At 42.1% G+C, this 20,933-nt stretch overlaps 1 protein-coding gene across 4 annotated transcripts; it reads right to left on the minus strand.

Moving 5' to 3' along the window:
- Positions 1–1,414: 1,414 nt before the first annotated feature.
- On the minus strand, positions 1,415–13,379 carry TP53INP1 (tumor protein p53 inducible nuclear protein 1). 4 transcript variants are annotated; one of them, XM_085053250.1, is made up of 5 exons: positions 13,266–13,379; positions 9,814–10,097; positions 8,949–9,300; positions 7,243–7,276; positions 4,748–4,885 (listed from the first exon to the last, which is right to left on the minus strand). In XM_085053250.1, exons 2-5 carry the CDS (start codon positions 9,923–9,925, stop codon positions 4,868–4,870), a joined length of 516 nt encoding a protein of 171 aa, XP_084909376.1. In that variant the 5' UTR covers positions 9,926–10,097; positions 13,266–13,379; the 3' UTR covers positions 4,748–4,867. The 4 variants fall into 4 exon arrangements, with proteins under 4 accessions (XP_084909375.1, XP_084909373.1, XP_084909374.1 ...); XM_085053249.1 differs by lacking the exon at positions 7,243–7,276 and having other exon boundaries at positions 1,415–4,885; positions 8,949–9,297; XM_085053247.1 differs by lacking the exon at positions 7,243–7,276 and having other exon boundaries at positions 1,415–4,885.
- Between the last annotated feature and the right edge of the window lie 7,554 nt (positions 13,380–20,933).

A 20,933-nucleotide genomic window follows, 5' to 3' on the forward strand; every position in this document is an offset into this window, starting at 1 on the left:
TGGTTAGCCCAATTCTCCATGTTAAGGTCCTGAATAGCAGCACAGCACTCTGGTACATAAACAACTCTGCCCTATGACCCAGGTCATTTATGAAGGTTTCTAACAGTGTAAGGACCCTGCATTGATAGGGCACACTAGTAAAAACAAGCTTTCAGCTTGGCTTCATGTCAGTGTTCACAGCACTTTGAACAGAGGGTTCAGCCAGCTCTCAACACACCTGCTCACCATCTGCTTCACACAGTCCATCATTCATTGCTTTGGGAAGAGGTTATGCAAGACAGTGTCAAAAGCCTTGCTAAAGGCAAGATAAACAACATCCACCTCATCCACTGAGCCAGTCGTCTAAGTGTAGAAGGCTGTCAGGTTGTCAGGCACGCTTTTCCTTCCACAAATCCATTCCAGCTACTACTAACCACCATCTTGTTCATTTTGAAAATGGTTTCCAGGACTATTTGCTTCATTATCTTCCCAGAGATCAAGGGAACAGTCTTGTTCCCCTCAATTTTCTTTTCTGCCTTGAGGATAGGAAGAACACTTGCTTTCCTCCAGCCCTCAGGAATCCTGTCCATTGCTATAACCTGTTAGATAATTAAGAACAGCTTCACAAAGACATCAGCCAGCTCCTTCACCAGTCATGGAAGCATCCCATAAAGCTGTCTATGGTCCATTTCTTTAATCATTTCTTACCTCGAGACTTCTCATCCAAGGGTTGATCTTCATTGCTTTAGCATTTCCCACTGGCATCAGGCACCTGCAATCCCAAAGGCTGGTCTTCCCAGTAGACACCAAGGCAAAGATGACATGGAGCCTCAGCCTTCTACATGTCCTTTGTCACACGGATTCTGGTCCCACTCAGCAGCAGGGTTACACTTCCTCTGATCTTCTTTTTGCAGCTGATGCATCTGTGGAAAGCCTCTTGTCCTCCACATCCCTTGCCAAGTTCAGCTATAGGTGGGCTTTGCTTTGCCTTCCCTAATCCATCCCTAAGCATCTGCACAGGATCTCTGCCCCCCTCACAGAACACCCATAGCAGCAGCCTTCCATACAGATTTTTTCATGGTGTGCATGGCAGGAAAATGATAGGCAGTGGGGCATGAATTGAAACAAGAGTGGTTCAGCTAAGATAAGGAAAAACCTTACCCCCATGCCATGCACACTTCATGTGTTTTTTTATCTCTGTCCTGTTCACTTACGGAGCTCCTGCGTGTTGATCAGGAAATGCAGCAGTCAGCAGAGATGTGCAACCCTGCTCGGATGCACATTATCACCTGATCGGCAATGCAAACTGATTCCCAGAGGAACTTCTGGACTAGAGCAAGCACTGAGACACTCAGTACTTGTACCTGCTACCTCAACAGGGTGCTCAGGCATTTGGATTTTCACTAACCTGTAACATTAAAGAACAGACTGACAATTTTTAATAGGCCATTTTTTATTGAGAGTTAAGATCATGTTTCCCCATGGTGCGCAGAACACACTATGAAAACAAAATACAGAAGATCACTTTAGTAAATACACACTGGTTAAGCAATGCTACTTTTTTTTGGCAAAGTGCTGTATTTTGTCTGTTTTCAGCTTGTGTTAAACTATTAAAAATAAGAGCCACACATTCTTCCATATCAAAAGACTGCTACAAATAGAGAAGTGGCTCTGGAAAGAAGCTGCCATATATGCATAGACTGATGTACAGTATTAATCCCAACTGAAATGTCCCTTTTGAATCTTCAAGTTTGCTGTGTAGAAGGCACAGTTTAAAATGCAAATCTGTCCATTGACCAATACATATGAAAATACAATTTAAGCGAGAATCATGAACATCAATCAGTATGAGACAGTGCAAGGCCTCCACTTTTACAAGAAAAAACACACACTTCAATACAATTCAAAAAAAACCATATAAAAAGCCACACAGCTCACTATTAAAACAGAAAACCAAAACAAATCTAATTGCCCAACAGCTCCAGGCACAAAACAGGGCTAGACCAACATAAATACGTAAAACAAATTAACAAAAAGCCATTGATGTAGTACTATCTCACACAATAATATGGTTTCCAATATTACAAATTGAGAAACACAGCTTTGTGCAACAAAATAGTTTATATCCTGAAAGATATAGGTTTTCATCACCAGAAAGTCATCTAGTAATGTAGTATAAAAAGATCAGTATCTCCCAATTCTAGGAGCAGTCTAAAGTTGCATTTACTTGCCTACTGAGAAGAACAGACCAAGGCTCTCATTTTAATGCCTGAGAGCCTTACACTCTCAACTCCATCTCCCTATTAAGAGTTAAGGGATTACTTAACTCCTTCCAGCATAAGGAGGTGGAAACTTCATCTTCCTTCATTTCACTTTAAGAAAATTAAAGCTGAAGGAAAGTAGTTACTTTTATATAAAGAAAAGTAATACAGGAAAGCAAAGAATTTTCCTGAGCTAGAAAGCTGGCAGCAAGGATAAGGAAGTTTTTAAGCCAGACAAAAAGTTGGAGTGATAAAGGTAGATAATCTGAGGCAAGTAAGAGTACTTGTGAACAGGTAAGAGTCTGGTGAAACTACAGCTACATGCAGATAAACCAAATTACTTGGGCCACATGAGAATTGTATAGACATGGGCACATACTGCTGAAAAGAGCAGTAACAAAATATCTTTTTTGGAAACTCATTATGTGACCAATTTTGTTTTCTTTCAGTGTCCATGTGAATTCAATGTGTCAAAAAAAACCAAAACAAAAAAACCCTAGTGTATCCAGGAAAGCACCTCTTGCTTTTGTACATTTAATTATTTTCAACATCCCTTTATGACAATCCTAATTAATTCCAGTGAAACAGCACATCTGCAGTGAAACAGAGATTGTAAATGCTGTTTTCTGTACACTAAGTAAGTTCCACAACAATTCCAGCTGCAGAACATGGAACAATACCACTACATCAAGGTCAATCTGAATTGTTGGGGTTTTACTTGAGTGAAATTGAAGCTTTTGGTTGAATTTAAATACTTTATAGGTCTGGAATAATTCACATTATTGACCTTGCCTAATTTCAAAGACTCCTCACATGACTCCTTATACCAACTTCTGTATAAGGACTACTGGAAGACACAGTTGAGTGTAATGTTAACACTTTAATGCCCTAGGCACTAAACTCAAGGGAAAACACAGCAAGTCACATTAAGCACTGGCAGAAAGGAGGATAAACTTAAAATTTATTTCCCCTCTTCTTTCAGAGCAGATTTCTGCTTTCTTTCCTCCATACCCATTTAATCCACTTCCCAGATTGATCTATCAGGGTTCAGCATGCCATGTGGCTGCTGTGTAACACACAGGTTTTGCTAACAGGTGAGCTTTATCTGTAGTCGTAGTTGGCAGTGCCTGCTAACTTCCAAAACATCTTGCACAGTGTTCTTAAGTAAACTACTAGTTAGTTTTGAATGGCTTTTCTTTCCTGTTGGCCCACGGAATTGCTATCCAGTCCTTCAGCCTCCAATGGGCTGAGAGAACAACCACGGCTAATCAATGAATTTTTATACACCCTGTTATCACTGTGTTTAGTTCTGTAAGACCATTTTTCAGCATCCACTTCTCCCTGCCTTACACTGCCCTTCATTTGCAGTCCCCATTAACTTGGACTTCATTTTCAGAGAGAAAGAGAGAAGATTAGGAGAACGTCAAATAAAAGCTTCCTTCTAGCTACTTTTGAGGTACTCCCAATCTGTAAATATGAGACAACCTAACAGGAATTTATAGCTCAGAAATAGCTGTCCATCAGCCTGACTTCTTCGAAGAGCAGTCAGTTACTGATGGGATTAAAAGAATGGTCAACCATCTTTTTCCTTTAACTAGACTAGAGATTAAATGAGATAGGGTAGGGGAAATACATGTTTCAAAGACAAATAGAGAAAGGAGTAATAACTCCAACTTTACCAAGTAAAACCTAGTTCAGTTTTTTGTGTTGTGCATCTGCACATTACCCAAAAGATCACTTTTCTTCCCACTCCACTGTGAGGTACTACATCTGTAACACCAGTGCCACATTGTACTGCAACAATACTGGCAGGACATTTAACCCTCTTTCAATATCCCTATCAAGTACCCAGCACACCTACACAGACTCCACTAACACAAGTAAGTTCTAGGAACTTAGATGAGATGTCCTTCTTGAAACAGCTCAGCACAGCTATGTAATATCCACTGGCAGCTATAGTATTTCCTTGTTAGAAAGTAATTATATATACTGAATAGAGACAGATACACAAGCTGTCAAGTACTGGTCATCAAAGCATATGGCTAACCTCAAATTTTCTAATTCCATTTTGATTAATGCAAAATGTAACTGATTTCCATCTCAGTTAAGTTTCTTTAAAATACCTACTAAGAACCCATCTATACATCATAGTTTATAAAACAGCACACAAACTATCGTACTGATAGGCTTCCAAGACACTGATATTTAACATCAACATTTAGAATTTGCTGCAAGATGTTTGGAGATTTATGTGTCTTTTAAAAATAATGCAACACTAGTTACGATTGTGTTTGAGGGATTGACGATCAGCTTCAGATTGACCACACTTACCTACACATGAAAACAAGGGCAACCTAAGAAACAATTAGACCATAGATTAAAACCACAAAACCCATCAGTAATTGAACTGACGCTGGCAAGGCTGGTGAACAAACAGTCCGTTGTGCTTGATTTGCCTCGAGTGGCAATCCCTGGTAAGGTTTTGGCGACGGAGACTGTTTCTGTTGAGATAGTGTCTTTCACTATGCTCTTTTATCCAGTGGGTAGGACGAAAGCTCTTGTTTTTTTCCAGGAAAGTTGAACTAGCAGCAAGAGCTGTGACATAGCAGTGAACTCGCTGTCCCGTTTCATTTCGGGGCTCCAGTCTAGAAATGTAACAAGTAGGTATCAGTCACTACTGAGGTGCATTGGAAAGACAAGCAAAATAAAGAGTAGAATGTGGACATCAACATCCAGCATTTCAAAAGGGCACCCTTGTTCTACTGGACAGATATGGGCTGAGGTGAGGTCAAGCCACTTACCACAGTGGTAAGTAATATGCAGTGCTACTAACTCACTTGTTTGGTAAGGGCCCCACAGCAGCCTTTGGACTTTCGCTGTCTTACTCTACTTGTGCTCCTTCTTCCCCACACACCACCTGCCTAAGCCCAAGATGCAGTACAGATCATAAATAATGCAATGTGTGTCACACTGCTCCAGCTTTAGAAGACTTGAGAGTTATCCACTAGGCACAGTTTGGTTTAAAATCATCTTGATTATAGGTGGTTCACCCTGAAAACAGAAGCACACTAACAAAAGTGCATTTCAATTGCCAGCCACACAAGTAAATCCAAACAATGCTCATGCAGAAGAATGGAAAGGTAGACCAGCTGTGACACACATGGGAAAGAACTTAGAAGTATTGTTCCTCAACCAGCCCCGTAAATTTCGTGAGCAGTGAGTCAGCAGTTTTGGCAAACCCTTGCTCCATCATGCACTAGTGGAAAACAAACCAGCAGCCTAGGCAAGCGGCAACTGACATATTGAAAAAGGACTTCCCTGCTTGACAGAACAATCACTGGCATTTCCTGAAACTTCCAAAGTAAAGTTAAAAATAGCCTGGCCACTTTAAAAGCAAAGTAAAACCCAAATCTGAGTGCTAGAGCTGGTGCGAGACCAGTGGCAGCCGAGTTTCTTGCCCTCTCTCTCCCCACTCAGGACCCAACAACCAGGTGTCAACTGGTCAGTGGTGCACAGGGAAGATGTCTGCAAGACCAGGAACTTGGTCAGGCATGAGCAAGAAGTCTCTTGGGAAGTCTGTTTTTCAGCACTAGCATGACTTTATCATAAAGTCTCTTCTGGAAGAGTGTAACTTGCAATTATTGTATGATGTCTCAGACCTAAGTCTGGTCTGCCGTGCCTATGGTATGCCCTTTGTAGCCTTACTCTGGGAGGCTGCAGGTATCTGACATGAAGTAAGATCTTTTGCCTCCCACCACTCCACGCTGGAGGGAAATACTCCTTGTTATCAAGGGAATACTCCCTCTCTTCTACTTTTTTCTTATTTTAAATATCCTAATCTTGCATTTTGATCCTTGGGTAGCTTGATATGACTGACTAAAGACTAGAGACTGCAGAACAGTCATATGTGACATGCTGCTTATTCACTGGATATTGTCCTAAACCTAGCACTTGAAGTATCAAGCAAGAAATAAGTGAATAGCACATCACAAATCAATCCACAGTGCCTTGTAAATACATTCTTTGCAGATTACACCAGTTTAATTTACATGAGGGTACCTGCAAATATGGGACTACTATTTCCTATATGGAGCAATCCCTTAGCACATCCAATTGTGCTGGAGGTGGAACTTCAAGTGAAGCCTTTCTGGGGAAAGCTATTAAGGAGCTGGGAAGCCACAGCACAGTTATTGCAACTTTTATTTCCTAAGCATACCCTTAGCTAGTAAAGGGCAGCAACTGCTAATACAAACTGTTGTGGTTTTGTTATGGAAAAATATGACTAATCTGACAAATAGGGAAGTTTATACAACATCCTTTTGCTTTGAAAGGAATTTAAAATGAGAAAGGAGATTTCCTCCACAAAAGGAGAAAAACTGGTTTAAACTTGGTGGCTGAAGATACTTAAGCTTTCCACTCCCCTCTTATCAAATACCCTTCCAACAATGGTTTGCAAATCAACACTCTTCAATTTGTCATCATAAAGTCACACTGGGATAGCAGAGGTAGTTTGAATTAGCTCAAAGGCGACACACTCTTCTAAAATGGGAGCGTTTCGGTACTTTAAGTGCATTTGGTAAGCTGGCACTAGTGAGCTCCATGTACCGAGAGAACAGGGTTGATGACTCTCCATCATTTGTCAAAATGGAATTTTAGAGGGGCTGTATCTTAAGCCAGGCCATCACCATGTACATTCGCTGCTGGGCTCCCAGTGTCTATTTTGCTAGAAAGCAGAAGTGTCCTGCTCATTGCGCTGCAGAACCACACCTCACAAGAAACATTAAAGGCGTCAGACCCGGACTCAATTATTGTTTCAGTAATTTTTCTGCATTTAGCATTTTGGCTTGTTAAAGCAGATGTAGTTAGGCTTGATCAAGTAATCATTTGGCACAAAGGTTAGTCCTAAAACCAGTATTGCTTTGGCAGACAGGGCTCTAGAGGAAGCAGTGTTGCTAGCAGCCTGATCAAACAAAAAGCACTGTCCCGAAACAGTAGTACTTACTTTGCCAGTGTGCCTTAAGCAGCTTTTCTTGGCCCTACAATATTAAATGGCCAACCATTAAACCACTAGAGACTTCAGAACAGCTTTTGAAACTTACTACGATATCAGTGTAATCAATGTTCCAAAATTCTGCAGATTGACCTCAGCTTTACCCTAGTCTCATCCCAGCTGTCACACAAAATACCCTGTACAACAGCCTGGATCCTCTGACAAAGCAACAGCACAGAAATCAGTGTGAAGAGACTTAATTACACTCCAGCTAAAGAGCACACCTTTAGTTTCCCCACACATTAAAGCAGTTTAACTGTATTGTATAATATAAGACAGGATTCTTCTCTGGAATAATTTACATCAGTATCCCCACTTCAAGTGAGTGAAAAGTCAGTATCCAAATTTTGAGTCTTACTATTCACAGCAAATTGGTATTTTAGATTAAATAGCTTACTGTCTTTTACTAGGGCATGCTTTGCCAATTCCTTCAGACCCTCATTTTAAAGGTGCTGTCTGCTCATGTTTTCCCCCCAATTTAATTTAGGCTAGAACCCTGAAGCTTTACATCATAAACTGTCCTCCCCAGATAATTATGGAAACCCCACTCAAAGATCAATAGTATCAGCACTATACTTCAATGCTATACAGCAGCATGTCATCTCAAAGTCACCTGTTTCTTTGACCTAAGGACTTAAAAATGGGCAAGGCGCTGATTAGACAAATCAATAGGCTCTACCTAAGCAACTCAACTGCTACACTCATTTCTTCCTGTATATCAAAGCTAAGTATACTATGATTTTTTTCTTTAGTATTATTGTTTCTAAACTTAAGAACTAGATGGCATGAAAAGTCAGTCTTTGTTATTAACTGGGATTCACAAAACTCCCAATTATTTCAAAACCAATGAAGGCGCGGACAAGTGTGGGGTCATAATGGCAAAGAAATACTCTATTTGCATACATCCATGTATACTATACTTGCATAGCTGTATACACAAACACCAAAGAATGCCAGTGCATGGCAAAAGTGCCTCTACAACAAACTCACATGGACAGATTTTTAGGACCCAAAACGTACAACTTCTTACCTTGCTAAAAGTAGAAGTTTGCAGCATAAATTTTTATATTGAGGGGACTAAGTTTTGTGGAATCTTTCAATTGGCTTTTGTTCCACAAATCACTTGCAGGAAAAATTAATCCTGTCCTTATCTATCACTATGTTGAAGAATGAAAAAAAACAAAAAGCAAAAGGCCCTCTCACCTAAACCCCAAACCACTTCTCTGCCAGGAGAATTAAAATACTATATTTCATCTTACAGGGTGACTGAAAGAGTACTGACTAGCAGTTATGAAAAACACACATGGCTGTGAAGAGGGGCAAAGTGCTTTCATATCTATGCTACTGGGTGTACAGTTAACTGCCACCAGTTTCAACAGGACTGGAACATTCTCTGCAGGGGAGTAATAAGGCTCCATAAATATTCCTTGTAGTGCCAAAATAACATACCCAACTGTTTCCCAACATGGTCATCTTGTATAACATTTTTCTGAGCAGGCAGGCAGCTCTGACCGCCCCACACACCTTGTGTAGCATTCATGCTTTATTCACCTCCTCTGAAATAAGCTGGAAAATTCAGTATTGAGTGTCTAAGCTGACCAAGTAGAAACCAGATATTTTCAGCACAAGAGCTCCTTGACAAGAGAATTCAGACATACCTGGGACTACCTGGGCTGTGAAACTCCTCATCCCCACATCCAGTCTCATTAAGGCTGTGACAGGTATTGTGGACAGCATACACAGACATGCTGGGATGCTCTATTAAGAGATTCTCCATTGGACTGGTCTCCACTTTGATAGTGGTTAATCCACCTGCAGTAAAACATGGGGGAGGGGTAATAAACCAGCTCTCCTCCATAGGACATGACTCAAACTGGATGAAGCAAGATTCGCTGGCCTCTGGCAGGTGTTCCAAGGGAGACGACAAACAAGAGAAGACAGGCGAGCTGTCCGTGGCTGATGCTTCAACAATGTCTGCTTCCTCCACGGAGCAATTAGTGCAAGTGTCTGCTGTAGGGGGCCATTCGTCAATGGAGAGGAACCCATGGATGTTGGTGATTGCAGGAGGTCAAAAACGACGTTGCACGTTGCCAGAGATGGGACATGAAAAAGATAGTAATAAAAAAAAAAAAAAAAGGGAAAAAAAAAGCCCTATTAGCACATAGACAAGTTTTTACTTTTTAAAAGCAGGGCATGGGAAAAGGAAGTTTCCAGACAAGCCATGTTAGACACGTGAAACAACTGTTATCAGTAAAGCTATATAATTACAAAATAAGTCAAATATATTTTATTTGCACAAGTGGTTCTGCTGAAGCCTGTATCAGGCTTGTAAATCTGACATCATTTTTCTCATCAATTTACACAATATATATCAGTACATTTGTTTGGAAGACACACTACACTCTAATCCCACACTGGTTTTGCTTAAAATTTCCCCAAACTACTGGTTTGTTCACATGGAAGTAAGACAAGCAAGAGGCAGAGCAAGACAAGGGCAGAGCTTATGTCTGACAGACATCTTACCTATAAAGTCAACCAGAATCCACTCGTCATCTTCTTTCTCACTGAACTCTGGCTCTTGGCTGGACAAGCTATCAATCTCTCCCATGAGCATGTTATTTAACCTCTGGAACATTACTAAGGCAGGAACAAGACTTTGGCTGGTAGGTCTTTATATCCAAGGTTCAAGGCACAGCTCACACTGTACTAGCAGAGTGGCATAGACTGGAGACTAAAGTGCATAGATGCTTTATCAGCTTAGGTACGGGACATGCAGAAGCATGACTTGTAAACAGTTTATATGAAACCTGCAAAAAATGATGACAAGGGTCTTAATGACAAAGCAATAGGCAACATTCCTAAGGAACAAATTAAAAGCCCCTTGTTAGTGCAGTCTGAGGTACCAGCGAACATTTTTCTCCAAAGAGGAGAGGTGGCTTCACCGGCATTCACCATCCCCTCCCAGCTGGATACATACAAAAAAATCCTGATCCTAGGTCTCTCCTAGGAGCTGATTGCCTTCCTCTCAATCCTCCTGCCCAAGAAAGGGTCTGTTCAGCTGTCAGTCCCACCTTCTCCTAAGGGTGGAGAGGACTTTTGTATAGGAGCCTTTTGTCTACACCCCACAAGGCACTCCCCCAGCTCCCTGCCTGTCTTCCTCCATGTCAGAGAGATGCCAAGGGCAAGGGCATGGTTTCTGCTCCAGACAGCTCATCTCTATTGACACGGATGATCCCCTGTGAGGGCTCCCAAGGAAGCCCAAAGCAGGGTTTCTTCTCTGTCTCATCACACACATTTCAGGACTACTGCCTACAAGTTCACACAGTAGGAAGGCACAGCCTGTCTTCAGGTTCAAAGTACACTACAGAGCTACCACTGAGATCATTCCCACAGCAACCACCCAACTGGTCATGTATGGTAAGTCTAAGGAACATGGAAAAGTATCATGTATATTTAACAAAACCTAGTGCTTATTTCTCCATACACTCCCCTAAATCTACATGTAATTGGTCACCATAAACCCAACCTCTGCATCTGGGATTTAAAATGAAAAATCCCATCACTACAAGAAAATGAATGTTCAAACACCTCAGGTCAGCACACTTACAGCCTTTGATATTTATGTGTGAGCCAATAGATAGAAGCCATTAAAGCAGCTGAAAAAGTAAAAACTATGGGAAAAACATTCACCAACTTAACTACAAGTTATTTTTGCCTGTAGCAATATTTGAATCATCACATTAAAACTGGAATTATTTCAGATTAAATACCTATTTGATAATTAAATAGGAAAGAATATATCTATGTAAGGCAGTATGAATGCCTGAATTCAGAATGAGGAAGGGACTAAGACACATGATAGTAGACACACCCAGATATTAAAAGAAGATACAACCCATAAAGAATATTATTTCAGGCCAGTATAACCTCCTTCACCCTAGAACTCCCAGGCCACACTAAAGAGTCATTTGGCCTCCTGTACCATCTCATCCCAGGACACCAGACCCCATCACCTACTTGTTCAATATAAGGACAAGCACTTGCTCCATGCAGCACTGCTCCGGTACACATTTATGCAGCTTCCTCCTTATTCAAACAGCACAGAAGGATAGGAGCAGAATTTAAAGTAGTCTTCAGGAGCAATATGGAAATGTACAGTGAAACTCAAAAAACTATGCACTCTAGTTCCTCAGGAGAAACTACTGACTACAGAAAAACACAAGACTAGAAACTATTGGCTCAGCTGCAATAGCAATACAAGTCTATTTTTAAAGATCACACTTGAAAATGAAACATCAGGGCTCTCCTAAAGAGAGCTACAAAAATGATCAGAAGTCTAAACAAAATAAATAAAATTTAAAAAAATGGAAAGGCTTAACAGAGAGAAGGAATAAATTACAACAGCAGTCAATTATGTGAAGAAAGAGGCAAACATTTATTGCCTTCTTTGACACTCAGAGCAAGCAGAAGTGGCTTTAAACTGCATCAAAGTTCAACATTCAGCGGTTACTAGCAGGAAACACTTTTAACCATTAAGGTCGCTGGGTTACCTAAGGAAATGCCAAATGCCTACAGTGTTCCTGAGCACCTTCTTGAGAAGGTTTGACTGCTTCAATTATAGGCAGAGCTTACCATGGATAAGGAAATGAACTCTCAGTGAAAGCTTGAAGTCTGTAGCTTTCCAGTTACCTTCCACATCCTTCCCTAACTCTATCCTGGCACAATGCCTATGAAGAAATGAGTTTGTTTTTTCTTTAGGCTAACTAGCAAGCCATTGCATGGCTGCTGATCAGCACTGGCTTTCCCTGTACTCCCACACACATGCGTTGACTCCTTCCTAGACCAAGCCTGGAGGTACCTTCAGGCAGAGGCTGTCTTTTTGTTCTGTGCACACACAGAGTGGAGCAAGTTGAGAGCTCACACTCCTTTCTTAAGGCTCCCGAGGCATCACAGCAACATAAAATAATTAATCTCTAACAAGCAAGAAGATCACTGTTCCTGAGAATGTAAACTAAACAAACCCCAGCTTTTGACCCACAAATTACTTTCTGTAGATCAAAAGCAGTTTGTCCCATTTTTCCCTTCCCCCACCCGAAGGAGGATTCAAAAAAACATCTGAATCATTTTGTCCTGGTTTCATCTCCAGCTGGGCTTAAAACCACGACACATTTAGAAAGTGGTTGATGCTTTGACATCCGTTTGGACAAGCGCCTTTAAAAAGGCCACACTTATGTGCTATTGTGCAAGTCAGACTGCAAAAGAGAAGTTCGGCTGTTATCAAGAGGCATCGTCCCGGGAGGAAAACAGGACAGAGACCGAGAGAGGCTTCCGAGTTCTCAGACAGGAACTGTCAGCTGCAGCAAAACACAAGCCTGGGAACAACTGACTCAGCTGCAGTAATGATTAAGAGGCTGTTACTGATAACACATCCAATGAATGTCAACAATACAGAATCGCTGTATTTAAAACAGTATTTTTTCCTGGTTGGGGTTTTTTTTTTGTTTGTTTTTTGTTTCCTGCCTAGCAAAGGACATGGGGTATGAGCTAAGCAAAAAGAAATCACAACCCAAAGAAGACACGTCCCGGTCCCCGTGCAGTGTGCCGGAGGGAGCCGCGCTGTGATCCCCCCGCGCCCTCAGCCCGAGCCCTGCCACCGCCAGGAGGCTCCACACGGCAGCCGCTCCCCGCGCCGCCGGGCTCACCGGCACAGCCCGCAGCAGCTGCGCACCTTCCCGGCTGCGCTCCGCAGCTGGCCGGGGGGCGGACGGGCGAGACCACCGGCTGCTCGGTGGCCGGGAAAACGCCAAAACCCCCCAGCCTCGGCGCCTTCCCAGCGGAGAAAAGCCGGGACGAGCGCACGGAAAAACGGGAGCTCCGCCGCCGCTGCTTTCCACCGCTCAGACCGCAGGACACCATCACACCCAGGACTGCGGCAGCGCGCTCAGTGCCCGCAGCTCCCCGCGAAGCGAACTCACCCAGACCGCGGCCGGCCCGACCCCGCGCCCGCACCGACTCCGCGGAGCCCTTTGTTGTCAGGGCCCGGCGCCGCTGACGGACCGGCCGCCGGCCACGCCCCCCCGCCCCTCCGCCAATGGGCGCCGCCGCCGCCTGTCGCTAACGCACGTGACGGGCGGGCGGGGAGCGCAGGGGGCGGGGCGGAACGGGAGGGCCCCGCCCCTCGCCCCGCCCCTCCCCGCACGGCGATGGTTTGGCGTGGAGCGAGTGGGAAATTCGTCCCGATCCAAAGCCCTGCCGTGGGCACGGACACCTTCCGCCAGACCAGGCTGCTCATCCAGCCTGGCCTTTGGCACTTCCAAGCACGGGGCAGCCGCAGCTCCTCTGGGAAACCTGTTCCAGTGCTTCACCACCCTCACCGTGAAAAACTTCATGGTTTCCCAGGCGCCTTCTCAAGACTAAACAATCCCAACTCCCTCAGTCTTTCTTCACGGGAGAGGTGCTCCATCCCTCCAATCATCTTGGTGTCACTCCTCTGGACTTGCTCCAACAGGTCACAGAATCACAGAATGCATGAGGCTGGAAGGGACCACAGTGGATTGTCCGGTCCAGCCTCCTGCTCAAGTAGGACCATCTCAGACCATACAGCACAGGATTGTGTCCAGATGGTTCTTGAATATCTTCGGTGAGGCAGACTCCACAATCTCTCTGGGCAACCTGTTCCCATGCTCAGTCACCCACAAAGTAAAGAAGTTCTCCCTCTTATTCAGGTGGAACTTCCTGGGCATTAGTTTCTGCCCACTGCCTCTTGTCCTATTGCTCAGCACCACTGAGCAGAGCCTGGCTCCATCCTCTTGACAGCCTCCCTTCAGATACTGATGGACATTGATGAGTCCCTTCTCAGGTGCCTCTTCTAAAGGCTGAACAGGCCCAACTCTCTCAGCATTTCTTCATAAGAGATATGCTCCAGTCCTTTGGCCAACTTTGTAGCTCTCTGCTAGACCTGCTCCAGGAGCTTCATATCTCTCTTCTACTGAGGTCCATGTCCTTTCTGTGCTGAGGACTAGATGCAAGAGTCCAACTGGGGTCTCATGGGAATAGAGTATGGGAGAAGAATCACATCCTTCAACATTTATTAGGCTGAGACACCTTAGCTGGACTGTAAAGTTTCCAAGTCACAGACATGAAACCCTAGAAAACTCATGCATTAGATCCCTTACCCCATCCTTTTGGGAAAAAAGAGGAGGTGAAGAATGTAAGTGCAGCACTTTTCCTTTTAGCTGTTCATCTCTCATTTCCAGACGGTGAAGTTACAGTCCAGGAGAGCTGGTGTGGCTGTGCTGCACACCTTCAGTCACTTAGTATGAGTATATCAGAGAGTTAATAGTCACTTCAGACTGCTGTGAGTGCTGGATGGGCAAAGATCTGTGTCCTTCAGAGAACCCTGAAATGAATCAGTGATATGTAGCCAAATAGCGTTTTACATGTCCTACCAATTTATGATTTTGCATAGTTTCAGTAGTGCTGAGGAACTTGATTTACAAATACAAAATATTACAAAATAATAACCTTTTATAATAAAATACTACATGTGCAGCATGAGTGTGTCTGTTACTGCAATCCAGATAAACTTGATCTTTTAACCTCAATGTTTAATTACATCTTTTGTGTCAACTTTTTTGCTTTCTCTTTCTTTCTGTTGTTTGTCTTTTTTCTTCATTTTGTTTTAAGGACAAAGCTTCTCTATGTAAAACAAAATGGAGAAAGTAAATTTTGGAAAAAATGCTTTTTGCATTCTGTGCCTTCCTGTGGCTGGGAATAGGCTGTATGAGTCGACCAAGAAACTGCCTAGCTGTACAATCTGCAGTATTTTTCCAAAAACTTCAATTAGCTGGTATTTAATGATACTTTTCTACACAGAACTAGCAGTTCCAGAATTATAAGATCAACTTAATTTTTATAACGTCAGCACTATCAAGGGACATAAATAAATAATACCTTTGATTGAGCTTTCTGTTTATAAGTTGAAGCAAGAAATGAGAATGCCTACAAAGTCTCTTCAATTTTCAATGATAGTGGCTTCAGGATGGAAGGGGGAGGGGAGAAGCAGCACATATCTGCAAATTCAAGATAGGCGAGACAGAAAATTAAATGTACAGAATAAATGCCCCAAAGGACTAATCTGTATTGCAAAATTACATTGTGTTAGAACACGTTAATTAAGGTGATACAAGCCACTTAGTGTAGACAAGAACTGTCATGTTTGGCAGGTAGGTTACCTTGGGTCAACAACAACAAAAAATGTCAAAGCCATACTGTTTGTTTATACTGACTGTTATATTATGCATTACACATTAATCAATTAACATAATGTATTTTTCCAGTGTAGGCAAGCCCTAGGAAAGCTTGGGTTGTATTTGAGACACAGACTTCTAATGAAGATAAAATGTCACTGTTTATATTTTTGAAAGTTCCCTGAGAAGTAATTGAAGGGATAGAAGCTCTCCTCTTTCTATAGTGTTGCTTTCAAGTTCTTTCTTTTTCATTTCACTTATTTCTTATTTCTCTGTTGTAACAAAATGGAAACAAATGGTGGAAACAAAATGGTGGAAACAATGAACTTGCTTATTCTTTCCTCCAAATATTATTGCTGTTGGCGAGAGAAAGGCAGTTCTGAAAGCCACCCTCTTCTCAGCCTGGCAACCAGCACACTTTTGTTTCATATCTGACAAGTACTTTGGCATATGAATGGTTTACAATGAAATAAATTATGTGTGTGGACTCAAATACCTGCTGAGCAAGAGCCCAGGTATTTCATCCTGCATTCACTGAGGTCAACAATAATTTTTCTGGTGATTGCAGTGGTGCAGATTGTGGCCCTAGATGCTTTCTCCAAAGCCTTTCAAATCAATTAGCCTGTCTATCAGTTCTAATGGTTGTTAGATCAGACTCTCAGCAAAAGAGATACCGTCACTTAGCTCTGGGGCTTGCTGGATGCAAAAATTGACTCAGAAACTGGCCTTTCTCTGAGGAATTTGACTTTTTATTTGTATTACAGAAAACATTCTGAAGAGATCTCTGGAGCAAGGGAACCATTCATATTTCCAATAACATGTGTCCATGCATGATTCTGGATTTATTGGTATGAGTTAGCAGAGAGCACATTGTACTTTCTGTGTGCTCAGTGTCAGCTTAATGGCACAGCCATTGCAGCTCTGTGTGTCCTGGGAATAGTAAACGACAGAGCAGCAGTCCCCTGTTATTCGAATTGTATTGATTTCTCAAGATCCTACACATTAATGCAAGGCATGACCTATTGTCTGGGTTCCCACTGCGATGAAATACTACAGCAGTATTTAGCAGGCACAATATGTGTCTAGCCATGGAGTACAGAGTGACCTTCCTACCACAAGACCTGTGAGTTACAATGAGTGCATTGAGCTTATAACAAAGCACTGCCGTGTGTTGTGCCTCTTGGAGAGGCCCTACTCCGCAGTTGTGCCTGTTTCAAGGGTAGGTGAGAACGCAGATCTATCTCTGTATTAGAAACACTGAGTAGCAGGAGGGAGAACCACACCAAACAGAGCTTGCACAGACTAAAAAAATAAACTCCCTCTAAACTTTGGACAAGATATATCCTCCACACAAAGATAAATAAGAATTCTTTCCAAACAACGTGTAGCAAACAGCTTGATATGGCTCTGAGTGATTTGTACAAACACATCCATCGTTCCCACGCAGAAAGAACCTGGTATATCAGTACAGGAGCCTCCACACCAACCACCTTTGCTGACGTGTGCCATTGGTTAAAGGTCAGTCTAGCACAGCTATCAACATGGAAGTTTCAGTTTAATGGGAAGTTAAAAACCGATGATCTGAACCTAACCCTGATTAAGACAATGTCTAAAGCCTTCTGTCCCATGGCTTCCACCTAGCTTTGGCAGAAAGTCCTGTGCTGTATGGGAAGAGATTCTGCATGTTACGGCAACATCACAGCTGTCAGTTAGAATGTGCTCTGTCCTACCATATGCATTATGCAGAAACAGCCAGGGTTTCTAATTTTAAAAATATCTCCAGTTTATGATTAACCAAAATGAAATACTGTTGTGTTGGTTTGGTTGTTTTGTTTGTTTTTCCTATGGAAAAGATACTAGCTACTGTTCAAAGGAGCCCAGACTTTTCTGTCCAAATTTAGGTACAAACACTTCAAACCTGCTGTTTAAAGAACAGGCTGGATAGATCCAAGTCTAAAAAAGCACAGTCTGACATTTGTGTGCTTGTACAAATGTCAATCCCATTTTTGAAGTGGACTTCTAGATTTAAATATGAGTCTCAACTAAAACAGGCACTTACTTTACTGCTCTTCTTCCCCTGATTTTATTTAGTGCAAAGACTCTGCAACACTGGCTTCAAGATGACAGATTGATTGTTCCTGCTATAAATCACAAGTTTCTAATGCTATTTTCCAAAACAGCAAATTACAATTTTGAGTAAGAGCAGGCCTTTCCAGACTTTTATGCAAAACAGGTGTTAGAGACCTGTTACTGTATTTCTACAGCATGAATTCAGCAAATTCAAGAATCCAATTTTGACATGACTAGGATCCTCATGATTTGGCTGAGCAAGATCCAAAGAGGCAGAAATTACTGGATGTGATCCTCTAAGCCAGACTGAAAAAGTTGAGGGATTCCATTTTCTGTGGAAGAGCTATTATCTTAAAACATCCAATCTGTTGTCCTTTTCAGCGGAGTGCATTTTAGAAAAAAACCTCATTTTCCTTGGAAACTGTCAAAATGCAAATCCTGTTTTTCACATTGTTTGAGAGCAAAACCAGGTATAACTCTGCCTTCAAATTGCCATTGGCAGGAAGCCATTATAAATCATAGCAGATTGAAAAAATAATGGTAAGCTTTCGCCACACTTTTTTCTTGTCAAAATAAAAATCCTCTCAGAAGTCAGTATAGATTCCAGTGGTCTGAATAACTCAGCTTTTTTCTAGATCAACTTCAGTGGCAGCATTTGAATTGTTAGCTCGGGCTGAAGCATTGGGCATCACAGCAGGTAGTGCTGTCCTGCAGTGCCAGCCAGTAGGGAACCAGAGACAGATGCCTCTTCTTGTGTCATTATATGAATGATTTTTCTCCTGAGCCCAGAGGCATTAATCAAATATTTTCCATTGGGATTGTCTGTCCTCGCTCATATTTGTCTCTTGTACTAGAGGAAGTTCAGTGTATTTTCACTATTCTTGCCTGAGCCTGTCCTGTCCTTCTGCACTCAGTAATAAAAGACCCTATTGTACCTCTGGATACAGACAGGAATCATACTCTTCTACTGTTCTCTTCTTTGCCATGTGATTAGAGAGCCTTTCCAGAAGCAAGCCTCCCACCTAACACAGCCAAGCAAAGTGTTCTTAACATCCAAAGGGGAAATGACCCGTGAATTTTGACTATGGCATTGAACATGCATTTGTTGCATTTATGAAATTCTTGCATGCTTCAGATGTTGATGGATTACTACCATGGTTATTAACCCTTCATTTTTTTGTTCTTCATTTCAATGGTGATATTAGGATGATCAGCACCCCACAGTCAATGTATAGGAAAGTCTTCTTGATCAGTTACTAAAGGTTGTTTAGAAGGAACTTGCCCTGGTTATATAATTTATTTTGTTCTGCTGGATTTACCTTTTAAAGATTGTCAGTTAATGTTCAGTGAGAGAATAAGCAGTCTCTGTCTGTAGCATATCTTTGTTTAAAATCATGTAGGAAAGATGGACAGTGTGCAAGACCTCCTTAAATTGTCAGCTCAAAACATGAGTTTTTTTCGTGTGGCTAGCCATGCTTAAAACCCTTCCTTGAATTTTTTTCTGCACAACCTCAGAGTCAGCAGATACACTGTTCACATCTCTGAGGCATTTTTAGTCTCACCAGTGATCCATTTGTTTCCTTTTGGCTCTCCCACTGATTCATATGCTTCCTAAAATAGAGAGCACTATCTTTGTTCTGTTGTGACAAGTTACAAAAGAATTAGAAACATCAGTTTAGCACCAAGTAATATGAGTCACATCATCTGCTTAGATGTGCTTGGATTTCAACTGTAAGACTCCATCTAATTATAAATTACCATTATTTTTGAAAGATTTCTTAGTCTTTTCAGGGTACAAAGCCACACACCATAATTCTGCATTTTTATTCTTTCCAGCCAGGGATGTTTCTTGCAAATATGGAGCCCAACATTCCTCAACATAGCTCAGACCAGCCCCAATAGATTAAAAAAAAAAAGCCCAAATGCTTCTGAGAGAACAAATAATGTCTATTGCAATGGAGGCTGAGGTGATTATGGTGGATAAAAAAGACGTGACCTTTCTCGCACTGAGGTCTCGGGCACTGCATTGGTAACAAAGCAGTCAATACTTCACAGTGTCCTTAGCTTGCATGTTCCAACCCCATTTTAGCATGGGATATGTACAAATATATATGTGTGTCTTTGTGTATTTCGAAATTTATTTATGCAGTGCATTACAGCATATATGCCTGTTTATATAGCTCACACACACGAATGCCAGCACTCTGTGCCAGCTGAATGTGGCTGAATGAATAAATAGCATGGGAGGTCTTGTCTGTGAGGTTAAGCATTTCACAGGAGTCAGGTGTGAGTGTCATCCTTGCATACTGAACCTCTGCGGCTCAGGATCTGTCATTACAGCCGTCTTTTAAGATAGCATTTCAAACTGGCCCTGCACAATAATGAATTTATGATGTCCCAGTGTCTTTCTAGATTTGTGCTAATGAAGCCTGCAGCCCAGGGACAGATTGTCCCTTTCACATTCCCTTCCAGTCAGGAAAAGTTCGTGTTCACAGAAAGCTTTAGCTTCCCTACACAACATTATAACTCCCCAGATGTCAGCAAAGATTTTAGTAAAACTTGCCAGCAAGGTCATCTCGTCCAGCCTTTACAGCGAGAGACCTGTTGCTCCAGATGTAGTTGTTAACCTGTTGCATGGCTTTGGGCAGACTACATAACTCTGCCTGAGTTCCTCATATGTAGGATGTGGTCAGGCAGTCAGGCACTCTACTGGGATGTTGCAACAGAGGTGTTTGCACTTAACCCTTTTTAGTTGGGGCTGCCTAAGAACTTTTCAAATGGCTCTAAGTTGCTGGAAAGGTTCTTGGATAAGGTGAAGTAGAGCTGCTCCTGGGATATTCTTCCAGCTGATAGTTCAGCAGGTGTGAGGTTCAAAACATAGAGAAAGTAAGTTAGTATGCTTCAATTCTTATACATACACACCAAAATAGCACATCCTTGGCCATGAGTGACAGTATGACAGAGTGTGATAACTTGACAGTGATGCCCTCCAAGCACTTGGTATTCCTCAGGGCTCAGCCCCAACAGCTGATGTGCTAAGAGCCATTCGCCTCACCTGTGCCAGTGCTTCAAAACATTGCTATCCAATGTATTTTAAAGATACATCTTTCATCCTGCTCTAGTGAAAGAGCTCAAGTATAAGAGATGTTTTTTTATTAAAAAATTCCTGGCTGAAGCAGGACCTTACAGTGTCTTCCAGGGTTTTTGAAAAAACATAATTAGTGGTTGTGACAGAGTGTGGAATGTGTTGTGAGAAAACAGTCAGTTCAAGAGAACAGCTAAATAAAAGTCACTGAAGTTGAAAGAACCCTTTTTCTCTGTGCC

The sequence above is a fragment of the Lichenostomus cassidix genome, chromosome 2 (genome assembly GCF_008360975.1).
Source record: "Lichenostomus cassidix isolate B80296 chromosome 2, HeHo_3.0, whole genome shotgun sequence".
In the NCBI taxonomy this organism is placed as follows: Eukaryota; Metazoa; Chordata; class Aves; order Passeriformes; family Meliphagidae; genus Lichenostomus; species Lichenostomus cassidix.